This window comes from Arachis hypogaea, chromosome 18 (assembly GCF_003086295.3).
Source record: "Arachis hypogaea cultivar Tifrunner chromosome 18, arahy.Tifrunner.gnm2.J5K5, whole genome shotgun sequence".
Taxonomy (NCBI): Eukaryota; Viridiplantae; Streptophyta; class Magnoliopsida; order Fabales; family Fabaceae; genus Arachis; species Arachis hypogaea.
This window is the reverse complement of record NC_092053.1, coordinates 26,665,230-26,679,880: the sequence shown is the minus strand read 5'-3', so window position 1 is coordinate 26,679,880 and position 14,651 is coordinate 26,665,230. Positions and strand designations below refer to the sequence as shown.

Below are 14,651 nucleotides of genomic sequence, written 5' to 3'. Positions count from 1 at the left end.
TAGCGTTGCAAGTATAGTCTAAGCCGACAATTAAACCTCAATCAATATTTAAATTGTTTGTCACTTAAGCAAACCCAATAAAATTAACCGAAGTATTTAAACCTCGAGTCGTCTCTCAAGGAATTGCAGGAAAGTGTAGTTATTATTGGTTATGGGAAAGTATATTTTTGGGTTTTGAAATAAGGAACAAGTAATATAAATAACAAGGAAATAAAATAGCAACTAAGAAAAGTCCTAGCAAGGATTGAGAATTAGAATTCCTATCCTCATTATCATCATCAATTGTGATGGCAATTGTCTTTTGCTTTCACTTAGTCAACCTCTAACAATGAAGGAAATTCAAGTGAGCAAAATCAACTTAAGTTCACAAGTCCTAATCAAATACTAGATTTAGTGAAGCCTAAGCCAACTAGCAAGTCTCAATCACCAATCAACAAAAGACTTTTGATAACTCAAAAGTCTCTAAATACTCAATCCAAGCTAAGAATACAAAAATCTAATTTAAAATCCAACCAAGCATTTTATCAAACAATTGGAAGGCATAAAATAAAAGCATAGAAAAGTAATAAGACATAGCAAAATCTAAGACCAACAATTGCAATAGGAAACAATAATAAAGCAATTGAACAATAAGAAACGTGAAACATAAATTGCATTAATGAAAATTGAGAGTAACACATGAACTCAGAAACTAAATTAGCAAAGTAAAGGAATCAATGAGAGAAGCAAACAAACCAAAGTACTAGAACAAATGAAAGTAGAAGAAAACTAAATAAAAGCAAGTAGAAATATGAATTTGAGAAAAGCTAAACCTAAAAACCCTAAAACCTAGAGAGAGGAGAGGATCTCTCCTCTCTCTAGAAAACTACATCTAAACTTAACTAATTGTGAATGAATGTGTGAATGAATGAATTTCCCCTTCCAGCTCCACTCTGCAGCCTCTATTCAGCATTTTCAGGCCTGAAACTGGGTCCAAAGCAGCCCAAAAATCGCCCCCAGCATTTTCTGTAAATTGCAGCACGTGACACTCGTCACACGTACGCGTCGTTTGAACAAATTCTTGGTCACGCGTACGCGTCGCTTGTCTGTTTCACCAGTCACGCGTACGCATCGTCCACGCGTGCGCGTCGCTGCCATCTTCTCAAAACTTCAACTTCTTGTGTTTCTTCCACTTTTGCATGCTTCCTTTCCATCCTCTAAGCCAATCCTGCCCTAGAAAACCTGAAATCACTTAACACACATATTACGGCATCGAATGATAATAAGAGAGGATTAAAATTAGCAAATTTAAGGCCAAAGAAGCATGTTTTCAATCATAACACAAAATTAGGAAGGAAAATGTAAAACATGCGAATTCTATGAATAAGTGTGAGAATAGTGGATAAAATCCACTCAATTCAGCCTAAAATGTACCACAAAATAGTGGTGCATTAACGCGTACACGTCGTCCATGCGTGCGCGTCGCTACCAGATTCTGAAATCCTTAATTTCTTGTGTTCCTTCCACTTTTGCATACTTCCTTTTCATCCTCTAAGCCATTCCTGCCCTATAAAACCTGAAAACACTTAAAAACCATATCACGGCATCGATGGTAATAAAAGAGGATGAAAAATTAGCAAATTTAAGGCCAAAAAAGCATGTTTTCATTCATAGCACAAAATTAGGAAGGATTTATAAAACTATGCAATTTATATGAATAAGTGTATGAATAATTGATAAAATCCACTCAATTCAATACAAAATAAACCGTAAAATAGTGGTTTATCAAGTCTCCTTATGCTTCAAATATCTGTTATCAGAATAAAAAATGCCAACAAACAACATAAGAACATGGTATACACAGCTTAGTAAAACACCTACTACTCTTTACAGTTGTAACTCCAATAGGTAATTAGATGCAGTGCTATATGAAACATAAGTAATTGTTTCACAATGGGGATGGACTACATGTGGTCCCTAAGTAAGGCAACTAAAATTAGGCCACCCACTAGACACATGTGTGGCCATATTTTAGTTGCAACCAAAAAGCGATAGTTTAGTTTTAAATACCAACTTAAAATGCACTACACTGAGTTCACTCTGTGCATGCTTACGTCCTACTACATATTTAACAAAATGTAACAGCAACTTGTTCCAACAATCTACATAGTGACAAGTCACTAAATCACAAAAGTGGAGCATCCATATCGGTACAAATGCAGTAACACTGACATGAATGTATTAGATGACGTCCTTGTTCATGGACTCCTTGTCATTGCAAGATGTGATTACTCGCTAAACAACTTCAACTTTGCTATCGATGAACCCACGGTGCTGGTTGACATCCGATTGAATAATGTGTAAGGCAGCCCTCATGTGCACATGCTCACTGTTCTTCTGTAATAATTCCAACAAAACATGGTGTTTACTAAAACAATAGCAGGGTATGCCTCTTATCTTAAATCTCTTGGCAATTATGTTAACAAGGCAGTGATGTACTAGCAAGGGCTAACAAAATTTTAAAGGTCAAGAGGATTTGAGTTGACGTACCACGTGGTAGAATATTTTTGTAGAAAAGCCCCCATTGTGTTGTAGCCAGGATAAGCGCCAGAATGCGGACTCCGCATTACATAAATTTTGGTTAGAATTAAAAAAGTGATCAAATTATATACATTAGGCAGAATTAAAAAGTCATTTTTAAGATAGTGAGTAAGAGCAACCTCTCTAGGTCTTTGGGTAGACCCTCTGGGTAAATGTAATGTCCCCAATTCGAAGGGCCAGGAGATGTGTGGCGGAAGTTAACAATATTCCTGCTATGGACGAACATCATCCCCAAAGCATGACACTACAAAAAGAGGAAAAAAACAAGTGAAACATGATCTTGTTCAATGAAAACTGTTGTTAGCGAAACATGCGTGGATGGAATATAGCTCATGATCTTGTTCAATGATAGATTCTCTTCGTACAATGCTCTCCGGAGACTTGTTGACATCCAGCGCAACAAATTTTTATGCCTTAACATCCAGTAGCATGACCTACCAGGCGTCTCCAACTTCCCAAATTGGTACGAATACCTGTTACAAAAAAGCAACGAAGGCAGCGTAACAATTCGTCATCAGTGGTTAGCTATTGATATGGGCCTTTTTTTCCCAAATGTTGCTGAAATCACTATTTTAATAAACAACACGCTTTTCTAGGTTGTTGCTCTGGAGCATCCAACGTCCTTCGTAATTATTCTGCATTTGTGATATTAGGGCATTGCCAAGCACAGCAGTTGCAAAGTCATATGGAAAGTACCAAATCCTTGGTGCCTTGTTTCTTACGGATTTTAGTGATGCAATCATGAACAATGTATTGATGAGCTATAACAAAGTAAGACAAAGTAGCATTAATGACCACAATAATTTTCTGATCTAAAAAGTGTGTCGTGTGATTACGTTAGGTGTGCATGTGTTCCAATGTGTGTGCAACAAGTAGTAGTACTCACATTGGATGGGGTGTGTATAGGGGGGCTAAGGAGATGAATACTCCCCTGAAGATCTCGAACCCATCGAGCTCGAACAATACCTCCCTGCAGGTGAAGTTGGGAGTGTCTGAAACGTAAAGTTAAGTATCATCTACCACTTAAAATAATCGAATTCTCGGAAAATGCAGTACATGCAACTAAGCAAAAGAAATTCGTTCAAATAAGCATGCATTGATTGTTGATTTTTGAGCCAAGAAAAAAACTGGAGACAATCCAAAACCAATCCAAAACCAGGTAAACCACAATAAATCAGCAATTCACAAATTCGGGAATTCATAGACTTTTTTGAACTAATGCACAAGACCAAGCCGAAATCGGATCAACCAATTCGGTAATTCAAAACCAAATCAACAATTCCATTCAACTGCTGCCATATTTATTTCTAATAAGCTCAGAAACCAGCCAACAATTAAATTTACCGGAATAACTTTTTGGTAATTCAGGAAAATAAAAAATTCAATAACTCTATAAGTCATTAACTAATTCAGGACTCATTCAATGACCAATAAAAAAAATCAAAAAGCAAGTCACCTCATTCAGCAATTCAAACCAATTCAGCATTTCACTTGAACCATAACATTTATTTGTAATCAGCTCATATTCAAGTCAACAGTAAAACTCACAACAGTAAGAAAAGAAATTTTGAAAGGAAAAAAATGATAAACGATTAAATGCTCACGACAGGAAAGAGAGTGGGAGAGTGGGGGAGAGTCTATGAGTCTCTCTGAATTGCAGCAGGACGGAGAATGGGGAATAGATGGAGAGCTACGGTTTTCGTTGGAGATGGGGTTTAATTTCAATGTGAAGTGAACCGAGTTAGTAAAATTAGGTCCATTTAGGGGGTTGGCATAGACCCAATTAAAGTCATGTTTGACTTATTCCCATTATTGAATGCAAAAGCTGCAACTTTTTCCTTCTTATAAACGGGGTTTGAGTACAAAATCACATTTACGTTCATAGAAAAAGAAAGTTGCCAAATAAAAATGGAAGTGTTCAGAAAATTCAAAATGTGCTATTCATATTTCAAACACCAAGTCCAACTAAACCTAAAACATTCTCCAACAAATTCATTAGGCCTGAACCACAATCCCAACACCACCACCTTTGCAAATTCCAAAATATATGCTTCTTCTCTCCCTTTTAACTCCTAACCCTTTCAAACATTTTCCTTTTTTTCCCCACTTATTGGAAAACAATTAGAAAAACTTTTAAAATACATAACATACGAAATCGATTTATTTCACTTAAAACCAAAACGTCTCTTCTTTTTAATAAAAAATTCTCATTATTATTTCTTAACAGCAAAAAATTTGTTAAACTTACGACCATTCTTCAAGTAAAAGTTATTTTTTTCAATTTAATTAATTTTCAAGTTGATAAACATAATGTAAAAAAAAAATAAACCTTTTTTTACTAAACCAAACATAATTTTTTTTTCACGCCTTTATTTCTTCGAATCAAGTATTACATTATGTTAACATCTAATTTGTTTATGCAATGACAATTTGAAATGAATTACATATCAACTTAATTTCGTTTAATACTTTCATTAACACACAACTTATAAAAAAAAACAGTACCAAAAAATTTTGAAAACATCCTCTTCTTACCCACCTTTCAAACCATACACAATAAATAGAAAATATGTTGCCTTTAATCTCTCCAGAAGCCCATCCAAAAGCCCAACCATAACACACCCTAAACTAAATAAACTAACCTTGCTAACCCTAAGTCTAATCCTGACCCCAACAACAACCCTAACCGCCTTTGCGAATTCCAAAACATATGCAGTTTCTTCCCTTCTCTGAAACCCTATCCTTTTCATGCATCTTTCTTTTTCTTCCCACTTACTATAAGCCAAACAAATAAAACAGCAAAACAAACATAAATACTTTTAAAATAAATATACACATAAAATATGAAAATTATTTTATTTTTCTTTAAACAAAAAGATCTATTTTTTATATATAAAAAATTGCCATCATCATTTCTCAACAATAAAATTCTTATAGTTACGCGCATTGTTCAAACAAAGGTAACTTTATCCAATTCCATTTAGTCACACGTTCATAAACGTAATGTAAATAATATAAAAGAAACATTTTGTTACTCTACGCAACATTATTTTATTTATTATTCACACATTTATTTCTTAAAATGAAGTATCACATCATATTTCCTACTCACCATTACACTTGAATTTCCATCTTACTCAACATCAATTTCTACTACAAAATTTAGAAACGTACTACCTGTCTTTGCTAGAGATATACACATTTTGTGTACACAAATACCACTTATTTAAAATTTCTACTACTTGTTGCCATAATAATGTCCAATCTTAGTCAAACTAAGCTTGCTTTGTCAGAAACAGTAAATTAGATTATGATTCTCTGCCCATGCCATCTATATCACAAACCCATATGGAAATCTATAAATTTTATTGTTACTCCTATATAAGTGCCATCACGTACACTTCACATTCTTGTTACTCCTATATAAGTGCCACTTTCACGCCATTGTCGATAGGCCACACATAAACCAAAAAAAAAAAAAAAGAATTTACCCCAATGGACACTACGGAATCAACACCGAACTATTATTGTGTCTTTGCCGAATGGGTCCTCGGGATCTACACCTCCTTTGAAGAGGTTCAAAAATAGATCCATCACTTCCATGGCCCATCTTGGTGTAAGTTCGCAACTCTTGATAACGCTGACAAAGCTTGGGTCCTCTTCTTCGGTGAGAGGACTACGATCGTGGTCTCAGCCGCATTAACAATGGCTTCGCACCGGAGCCAGTTACCCTAGACCATTATCATGAAAAATAGCGTCTTGCTTTGTAAGCCCTGCATGAACGGTTTCGCTGCGAGGACTAGCTCTCCCTTCCTCAATACTTGCGTAGTAAGGTGCTCTCACACCTAAACTGCTTTACATGCATACTCTAATCACATTTAGTTGCTACCAGCACCTAATGCTCATACTTTGTTTTTCTAGGCAACGACCTTGTCTCCAAAAAACCCACCAACGCTTACCTTCTCAGCTTCAGCATGACAAAACTACTTAGTGTGCTTGTGACAAGCTCGACATTCCAGAACCGTTGTACCGAGTCATCACATAGAATTTCCACGACGGTCGCACATGTTACCGCTACCTTGCCTCCCTGGTCCCTCCAACCTATCAAGAGCCTTTGGTCAAGTATGGCTGGATTGCCTTCGACGACGAAACCAGCATAAAAGACGCCGCGAGAATGACACTACACACACTCTGTGCCAGCCTAGAAGTCGTCATCATCGACTACAACTACGATATTGTCCAGACTTTGACAAACAAATATGCCGATCTCGCCAATCACTATCGCAACGTCCAGCGAAAGGGAAAGATGAATGTAGCACACTCAGACAACACCTTTTGACCTTGATGCAATCACCTATCGCAGAATGGGTGCATCCGGCTCTACCATCGCACCCGAAACGGACTGATCTTTATTGACACTACCTACTGCAAGTGCATCTCCACACGACACTAATAATAAGTTCCCACAGCTTAAGCCGTCTCTCCTCTATCTCAGATGCCATTCTTGCAGCCCCATCGTCCTTTCCATATCATTACCTTCACTACTTTCCTCATGCCCGTTTTTATCTTAAAACTTCTGCAAAGTCCTACCAACGCTTTTATTGTCATGCAATGGTAACCACACTGTAACAATCTTTTCTCATCGCCATGCGTTTTCGCATGGGTTCACGCTATTCATCATACCTTATACTTACCATTTATCTCTTTCAAAATTTGGTAGTAACTCAACGAAATAACACTTTACAGTTGTACTAATCACTATCTACTCTAAAGATTCCTAACTATTTAAGCACTCATTACAACACAATAAAGTTTAATCAGAAGAAAATAACTAGCTAACTCTTTTTGGGGAGCACTCCAATAAAATTGTCATTTGTGTCTTTGGCTAGAGTCAGTTCTCCTGACACATCTCCTAACTAACACGTAACGACAGATTATATAATTTACTCATTAACCTGTTTTAATTGTATTTAATGAATTAGAGTCATTTTGAATTTATTTAAAAAAAATTCATTACTTATCTATTGCAAATTTTAATAAATAAAATTATTTTATATTTAGATAAATATTTAAAATTTCAAATCTTAAAAACATCTTTTTTTTTCTATTTTTTTAAATACCGTATAATTCGCTTTTAGAAAAAACCAATAAATTTTTTTCTAATATTTTTATACTCTAATAAATCAATTAAAACTAACACTTGCTTAGACTTAATTTGGTAACATTTTTTCATTTCAAATGCAGCTAATAAAATCTGCCTTAAATTAAAATTATATCAACTATGTGGAGCTATTATGATTTTTTTTTTTTTAGATAAAAGCAAAAATTATAATAATTATGATCATAGTAGTGATTGTAATTATTTGATAACGAAAGTTACAAAACACAAAAAAAGATAATGATAATAATAAGGAGAAATTATACTTTAAAAAAATAACTTTGATTAAAAGATTAAAATAAAATAAATAAAATATTTGAAATCAAATAATTTTTTATAATTAAAATAAAATATTTAAAATAAAAAATAAAATATTTTAAATAATAACAATAAAATTAAACTTAACTCAAATATTTTAGAAATGTCAAAAGTTTACTAAATCATACCTAAAATTTATTTGAGCAAAAATTATTTTCATAAAAAAATTTATTTTTTTAATTTCTCTACAAACGAATCATATTTTGTTTAAGAAAAAACAAATGATATTTTTAATATTTAATTTTTTTTTAAATATTTATCTCAATATAAAATTATTTTTATCTATTGAATTTTTTTAGACATAACACATAAATCCAAAATAATTCTAATTTATAAAATATTATTAGAATAAAATTAAAAGAGGTTAAAGAATAAATTAAAATTTTACTTACTTATTAGGTTTTTCTATATTCTTTTCATGAATATCAGGAACAATAATAACATGTTCAAATTTTGACTATTTTTGAGAAGTACTCATTCACAACCGTGTAAGACAGTATTTCTGTTTTATGAAAGTGAAACTGAACTGACGCAAACCATGGAACATGGCTCAATCTTAGGAGAGAAGCAAAAAAAAAAAAAGTAAGCGGCCCAAAACCAATTTGATTCCATTTGGCTTCATTAAATCACACCCCTACATCTTTCAAGCATCAACTCACACCTTGGGCATACATGCAAACCACTTTCTTAGGCTATATTTAATTGATATTTCAACATAAATGAGACATAGACATAAATTCATAAGAATATATAGACATAAGAAGACACTAATTTTATATTATATTTAACAAGACAGAATACACCATTTATTATTATACTGAAATTCTAGTTTTACTCTTCACCATCATTACTTCTACTTTTTTTCATTTTTTTATAAAAATTATCTAAAACTACCACCACTTTTAAACCAAATCCGGAAATTACAAAACTCTTATTTAAACTAAAATTCAATATGTATAATAATAAAATTAAATTCATAGCAATGTAGTCTTTGGAGTGATTCAGAAGCATTCATTTCTATTTTTACACAATTTAAATTAAATTCAACTGATATAAGATTAACAAAAATTTCAATTTCAACTCAAATAAAAAAATACACAAGTTCAATTTTTTCAATAAAAGATAAAAATAAAAAAAAAATTCAAACCACTACAGGTTGAGACGACAAGTGATGAGATGCAAGCAAGACAATGAGGTGAGAAAAGGAGACTACGTCGTGTATTTGGAGTTCATGTTGGAGAAGAAAGAAACTCGGTTGAGTGCTTTGAACGTCTTATTTTTATGTTTGGCAATTCTTTAAAATTCTGAACCTAAAAGTGATTTTGCCTCTAAATACACGATTTATAGGAAGCTAAAAATTTTAACTTTTGCATTCACGTTGAAGAAGGCTAGTTACGATTGAGAAATTAAGAAAATTATTCCTCTTCTACCAATTCTATCCTTCATTTTTTTCTATAAAAATGATGTAAGTAACTATATAATTTTCACAATAATTCTTTGTATATGTTCTTGGTTCCAATTTATTTTTTCATCAAAATCTTTTAGATTTGTTACAATCACTGCCAAGATAAATATTTTAATTTTTTTATTACTTTTAGTATTCTCTTTCATATTTTGATTTTTATGTTTTTTATTATTTTTTTATTTATATATAAATATTGTTTATATTACTTTTGTATTCTGATATTATTTTTTGTGTTCTAATGTCATATTTTTATTATTTTTTTTATTCATATGACAACTATTGTTGATATAAATTCTTATTTTTATTAATTTTTATAATATTTTTATTATTTTTTGTTTATATAAATTCTTTCTTTTTATCCTTAATTGCTATATTTATGTTGTGTATAAAATTTTTTATTTTTTATTTAGTTTTATTTATATGAATTTTATTTACTTCTTATTGTAATTTTTTTGTTCATATGATATATGTTGTTAGTTATAATTATTATATTCTATGTTTGTACGAAATTTTTTTGTTTTTTTGTTTTTATTGTACATTTTATTGTACTTTATTTTAGTTTTTATTATATACTAATTATAAAAATTTATAGTTTAAAATGATGCTAAATTAAAGAATAATAACAGTACTAAAATAATATAGAGCATTTTCTTTTTGTTTGACATTATAAAATGTATAGTACTCCCTTTAGTATTTTTATGTATTAAAATATATTTTATCAATTTTTTATATATTACTTTAATTTAGTAAGTAAATATTAATTTTATTATAAAATAAATTAATAAGATTTATTCAAATATCTAAAATAAAATGATAGGATAATATAAAAAATTATTTAAATTGATGTCTCTTTTAATAATTTTTCATCTAAAAGTTATTTTGAGTAATATATTCCAAACAATATTTATTTTACTATAATCCATTTTGATATAAAGATTGCTAAACATAAATCACGTTAACGCAAAATTACTTTTATACAAATTCCCATTTACAAACTATAATCCAAACACAAACGAAAATGTAGAGAGGGCATCGGTGGTTGTTCTCCATCTGTGAAAATCTTGAAGAACAAGTACATAGGCACATGTGCGAAAATCTTAAAGAACAAGAACAAAGGCACATGAGGGAGGGTGAGACAGAAGAGACACCCTTTGAAGAAGACGAATTGCCGGTTGAGGGCAGTACTATCGAAGCTCCAAACTAACCAGAAACAAACAAAGCATAACTTTTCAACCCCGTTGAAGCTCCAACATAAATACTACAGAGTCTCCTCCACCGAAGGCCACATGCCCCCAATCCTCACCATTCCATCATTTTAAATTATGGATAAATATTATTTTGATCCCTAACGTTGAGGATCAGAATCGAAACCGTCCCAATGTAATTTCCATTTAAAATCATCCTTAACGTTTTTTTCATATTAAAATCGTCCTTTTAATTTTTTTTCGGACAAAAATACCCTCACCACTACCAGCACAATTACCTCCTCCACCACCACCAACACCAAACACCACCACCACCACCAGTACCACCACCAGCACCAGCACCACCACCAACACCAACAGAATAAACAAAAAAGAAAAAAATTGAGACCTGGGAAGCAGAAAATTGAAGCAGGAAGGAGAAGGAAACATGGTGGTGAGGAACGGGTGGAGCAACTCAGCTGGCCTGGTGGTGGCGCTGGCGACGTGGCAGCGGTCAGTACGCAGTGAAATGGAAACAGGGGTTTTGCCCTGTTCTAATCTTCGAAGACAGTGGGAGGAGCGATGGAGCAAGGGGAAGGGGAAAGGGCTTCGCACGAAGGGGAGGGGCCTGGACGCCATGGCGGCGCTGGGTTGTGTCGCCATGGCTCGTCGATGGTGGAGGCTACGGGTCAGTGGTTCGGCCATGGGGAGGTTGGTTCGCGATGGTGGTTCGACGCTGAGAGGAGATGCAAGGGGGAGATGAGGGTAGAGGGTCGCGGGGGTGGTTGGTTGGGTTAGGGTTCGGATAGGGGGTGGTGACGGGTTGGGACGCCAATAAGGACACAGTGGCAAAGGTTGGGTAGCAACGCCGTCACTGAGAGGCACGGCGGCTGTTCGGTGGCAAAGGAGAGGAGAGTGGGACAAGGGGACAGAGAAGAGATGAGAGAAGAGGAAGAAGAAAGGGGAGAGAGGAAAAGGTGGTCGCGGTGGCTCGTTGGGGATTAACCAAAACAATCCTTATCCCTTTTAAATTATATCTAAACGGTTGAAAAGAGCGGAATATCTCATACCACACAACCACAACGCCATACGTGAACATCTAATATTTTAAGACTCGTCTTATGTAAATATAAAAATCTCACACCTCGTTTAAAGGTAGAAAAATGTGCATAACCTTAACAGAAGAGAGTAAAATGAATACAAATAAAATATATAAATGATCTCATCTTATCAGTATGCCAAAGTTCTTGTATACATCAAAATTTCCAAATTTTCAAATTTCTTTCAAGTTTATTTGTCTAGCACTTAAAAACTAAACAAGATATACAAAATTAAATACTAAGAAAGTACGAAAATTGGATTCCTGACTCATGAAAGGCGCCAACCTGCTGATTATAAGCTTCTCTACAGAGATAAGGAGGCCCTGAGCCCCATATCCTTGGGACTTGGGAGGAAAAGGCCTACTATCCAAAACCTAAGATACTAACTGTCCCCCTAATTCTGCACTTGCATAATCCTTCTATAATCTGAGCCAAAGCCCCTTGCAACTGAATCATCGGAGTAAAATGTGCTTGATGAAGGTGGGTGCTTCGCTGTTTTCTCTGATTGATCAATCACCTACCCCTGCCGACGGGCGGCAATTGCTTTGCGGGGGTCAACTTCCTAAATGCAGCATGCAGAATCATGCCTACAGAGTTTTTGAACCTTCTTTCAGTAATCTTTTAGATATAGGAGACAAGATAAAAGAAATGAGGTAGCAAAAGGACTATGAACTCAGAAACACTCACTTGCGTAGCTGACACTTAAGGCACAAAAGAGGGCCACTTGGACATTGGAATAAATTAGAATAACTGCTGTTACTGCAGAACATAAGATCCAAACCTGAGTTAGATAAATTGTTCTAAAATATTCACAAACAATGTACTACAGACACCAGTTACCTCAGCATACACATACATATGAATATATGAAAGATTAAATGCCCATTTAGTTAGCATCTAAAGATCTTTTTTAAAAAAAAAATAAATTCCATGTAACTCTCTCAACACACAAAAGAAACTAATATCTCTCCCTTTTAATGGTGAGGGACTACTCAAAGGTTTCCAAGTCCCAATAGACTAATTTGTTCCCCCAAAATTTCATCGGGGACCAAAAGATAATGTATGCAGAAACTAAGGGATGTCATATGAGCTCAGTAGAAAGTTATTTCTATGCAAGAGAATGCCACAAAAGTTATTTCATATGCTGCACAGGGAATAGTTTGAGATTTTCATGTTGTGTTTGTTCTCTGTATACCCCGCTGATTCCGCCAAACCCATTCCCTTGGCTGTGGTTTTGCTGGATACTAACTTCTGTTTACATATTAACCTCTAATTCAAGCCAAGCCAAGCCAAGCAGCACATACCTATCTTTGAATGTTACAGTTACATTCCCAATAAAACTCATAGAATTCATAAGAAAAATATTTGTTTTTCACCCATTATCTAGTTAAGCCAGTAGAAATTATAGCTCACCGCATTGGGCTAGGCGAAGCAAACACTGCCGAGTTATAGGATATTGATCCAATTGCCATCTGTCATTGAAATACTTGAAGAAATCCCAAATTGCCAAACATGATATCAACCCAACAAGAGCAATTGGCATCTGATACCTGCAAACCATTAAAGAAAAACACATTCAAATCAAACAACAGAAGCAAAAAGCAATACAACAACTCAACAAGAGGCAGATTAAGACACCACAGGAAAGAAAAAGCACCAAACTGCTAAAACCACATTATGAGAAACAGAAGATAGCAACCAACCATGAAGCATCCACTTAATACAAGAAATACCCCAATTCTAACTTCATTAAAAATATCAATAACATGTTGCACAAAATTTACAAAAATTAGAAGTATACCCCTGAACTAAAAATCCAAATTTGGCCACTTTAAACACATTAACCACAAGCACCTAAAAAATAATAATAATAACAAAAAACTACTAAAATTGTGCAACTCAGAGCATCATCACACATTCATATGCACAATCTGCATAGATAAGCATAAAGAAACAGAATTTTCCCCCAAAAAACCACACCCACCCAACTCAATCTTAACCACAAAACAGCAAAGACCAAAAGAATCCCACTCACAAGGCGCAAGCGAAGAAGAGGATGAACAAATAAGCATAGTTACGAGCATAGCGCTTAACGTTCTCGTGAACCCTCAATCGCGCCTGGGCGGACGAAGAAGGGAAGGAGTAGGACCCGGAGAAGCCGACGAAGGCGCGTGACCACGACGGAGTGTCGCCGGCGAAGTCTTCGGCGGCGAGCTTGGAGAGGGGGTTGAGCGTGAGGAGAGAGAAGAGAATGGCGAGGCGGGAGAAGAGGGAGACGAAGAATCCAGAAGCAGGGGTGGCGGCGGAGGTGGAGGGGTCACCAGTGAAGGAGGAAGAGGAGGAGGAGGAGGTGGTGGTGGTAGCGGAGGTGTTGTGGTCGAGGACTTCGAGGTAGCCGGAGTCCCGAAGCCAGGATTCGAAGGCGGGTTCGGGAACGCTTAGGGCTAAGGGATTGGAAGCGAACACCATCGCCCTTCCCCGAAACGACGTCACTCGCGGTTGGTTGTTGTCGTTTTTCTGTTTTTCAGCTAAGCGCTCTCTGTTTCTTTAATGCACCTTGGAGTCTTCGCCTTCGACTTCCTACGGGTAAATAAAAGGGAAAAGGATAGGAAACCTTTCAAGGGCACCAGTTGTTTTAAAGGTTAATTTTAATTAATATATATTATATATATTTTTTATAATTCAGATCAACGGTTAAAATAATTGGTACACCGGTACTTATAATAATGCACTTAAAATGTTTTCAAAAGGATAAATTGATCTCTCAATTTTTAATTTAGACATTGTATTTAAGTTTTTGACATTTTTAAAATATGGATATATCGATTTTTGAGTTTAATTTATTC

General features: G+C 34.6%; 1 protein-coding gene across 1 annotated transcript; it reads right to left on the bottom strand.

Moving 5' to 3' along the window:
* Positions 1–11,899: 11,899 nt before the first annotated feature.
* On the bottom strand, positions 11,900–14,407 carry LOC112771941 (PRA1 family protein H). Its single transcript, XM_025816803.3, has 4 exons — positions 13,841–14,407; positions 13,219–13,355; positions 12,493–12,564; positions 11,900–12,392 (listed from the first exon to the last, which is right to left on the bottom strand). The coding sequence occupies exons 1-4, from the start codon at positions 14,272–14,274 to the stop codon at positions 12,319–12,321; spliced, it is 717 nt and encodes a 238-aa protein (XP_025672588.1). The 5' UTR covers positions 14,275–14,407; the 3' UTR covers positions 11,900–12,318.
* Between the last annotated feature and the right edge of the window lie 244 nt (positions 14,408–14,651).

What these genes read in the sequence shown, in the direction of transcription:
- LOC112771941 (XM_025816803.3), bottom strand. Translation starts at nt 14,274, where the DNA reads ATGGTGTTCGCTTCCAATCCCTTAGCCCTAAGCGTTCCCGAACCCGCC. An exon ending in CTCTTCTTCGCTTGCGCCTT is followed by an intron (nt 13,356 to 13,840) that starts GTGAGTGGGATT and finishes AATGGTTTGCAG; the next exon opens with GTATCAGATGCCAATTGCTC. An exon ending in CTTAAGTGTCAGCTACGCAA is followed by an intron (nt 12,393 to 12,492) that starts GTGAGTGTTTCT and finishes AAAACTCTGTAG; the next exon opens with GCATGATTCTGCATGCTGCA.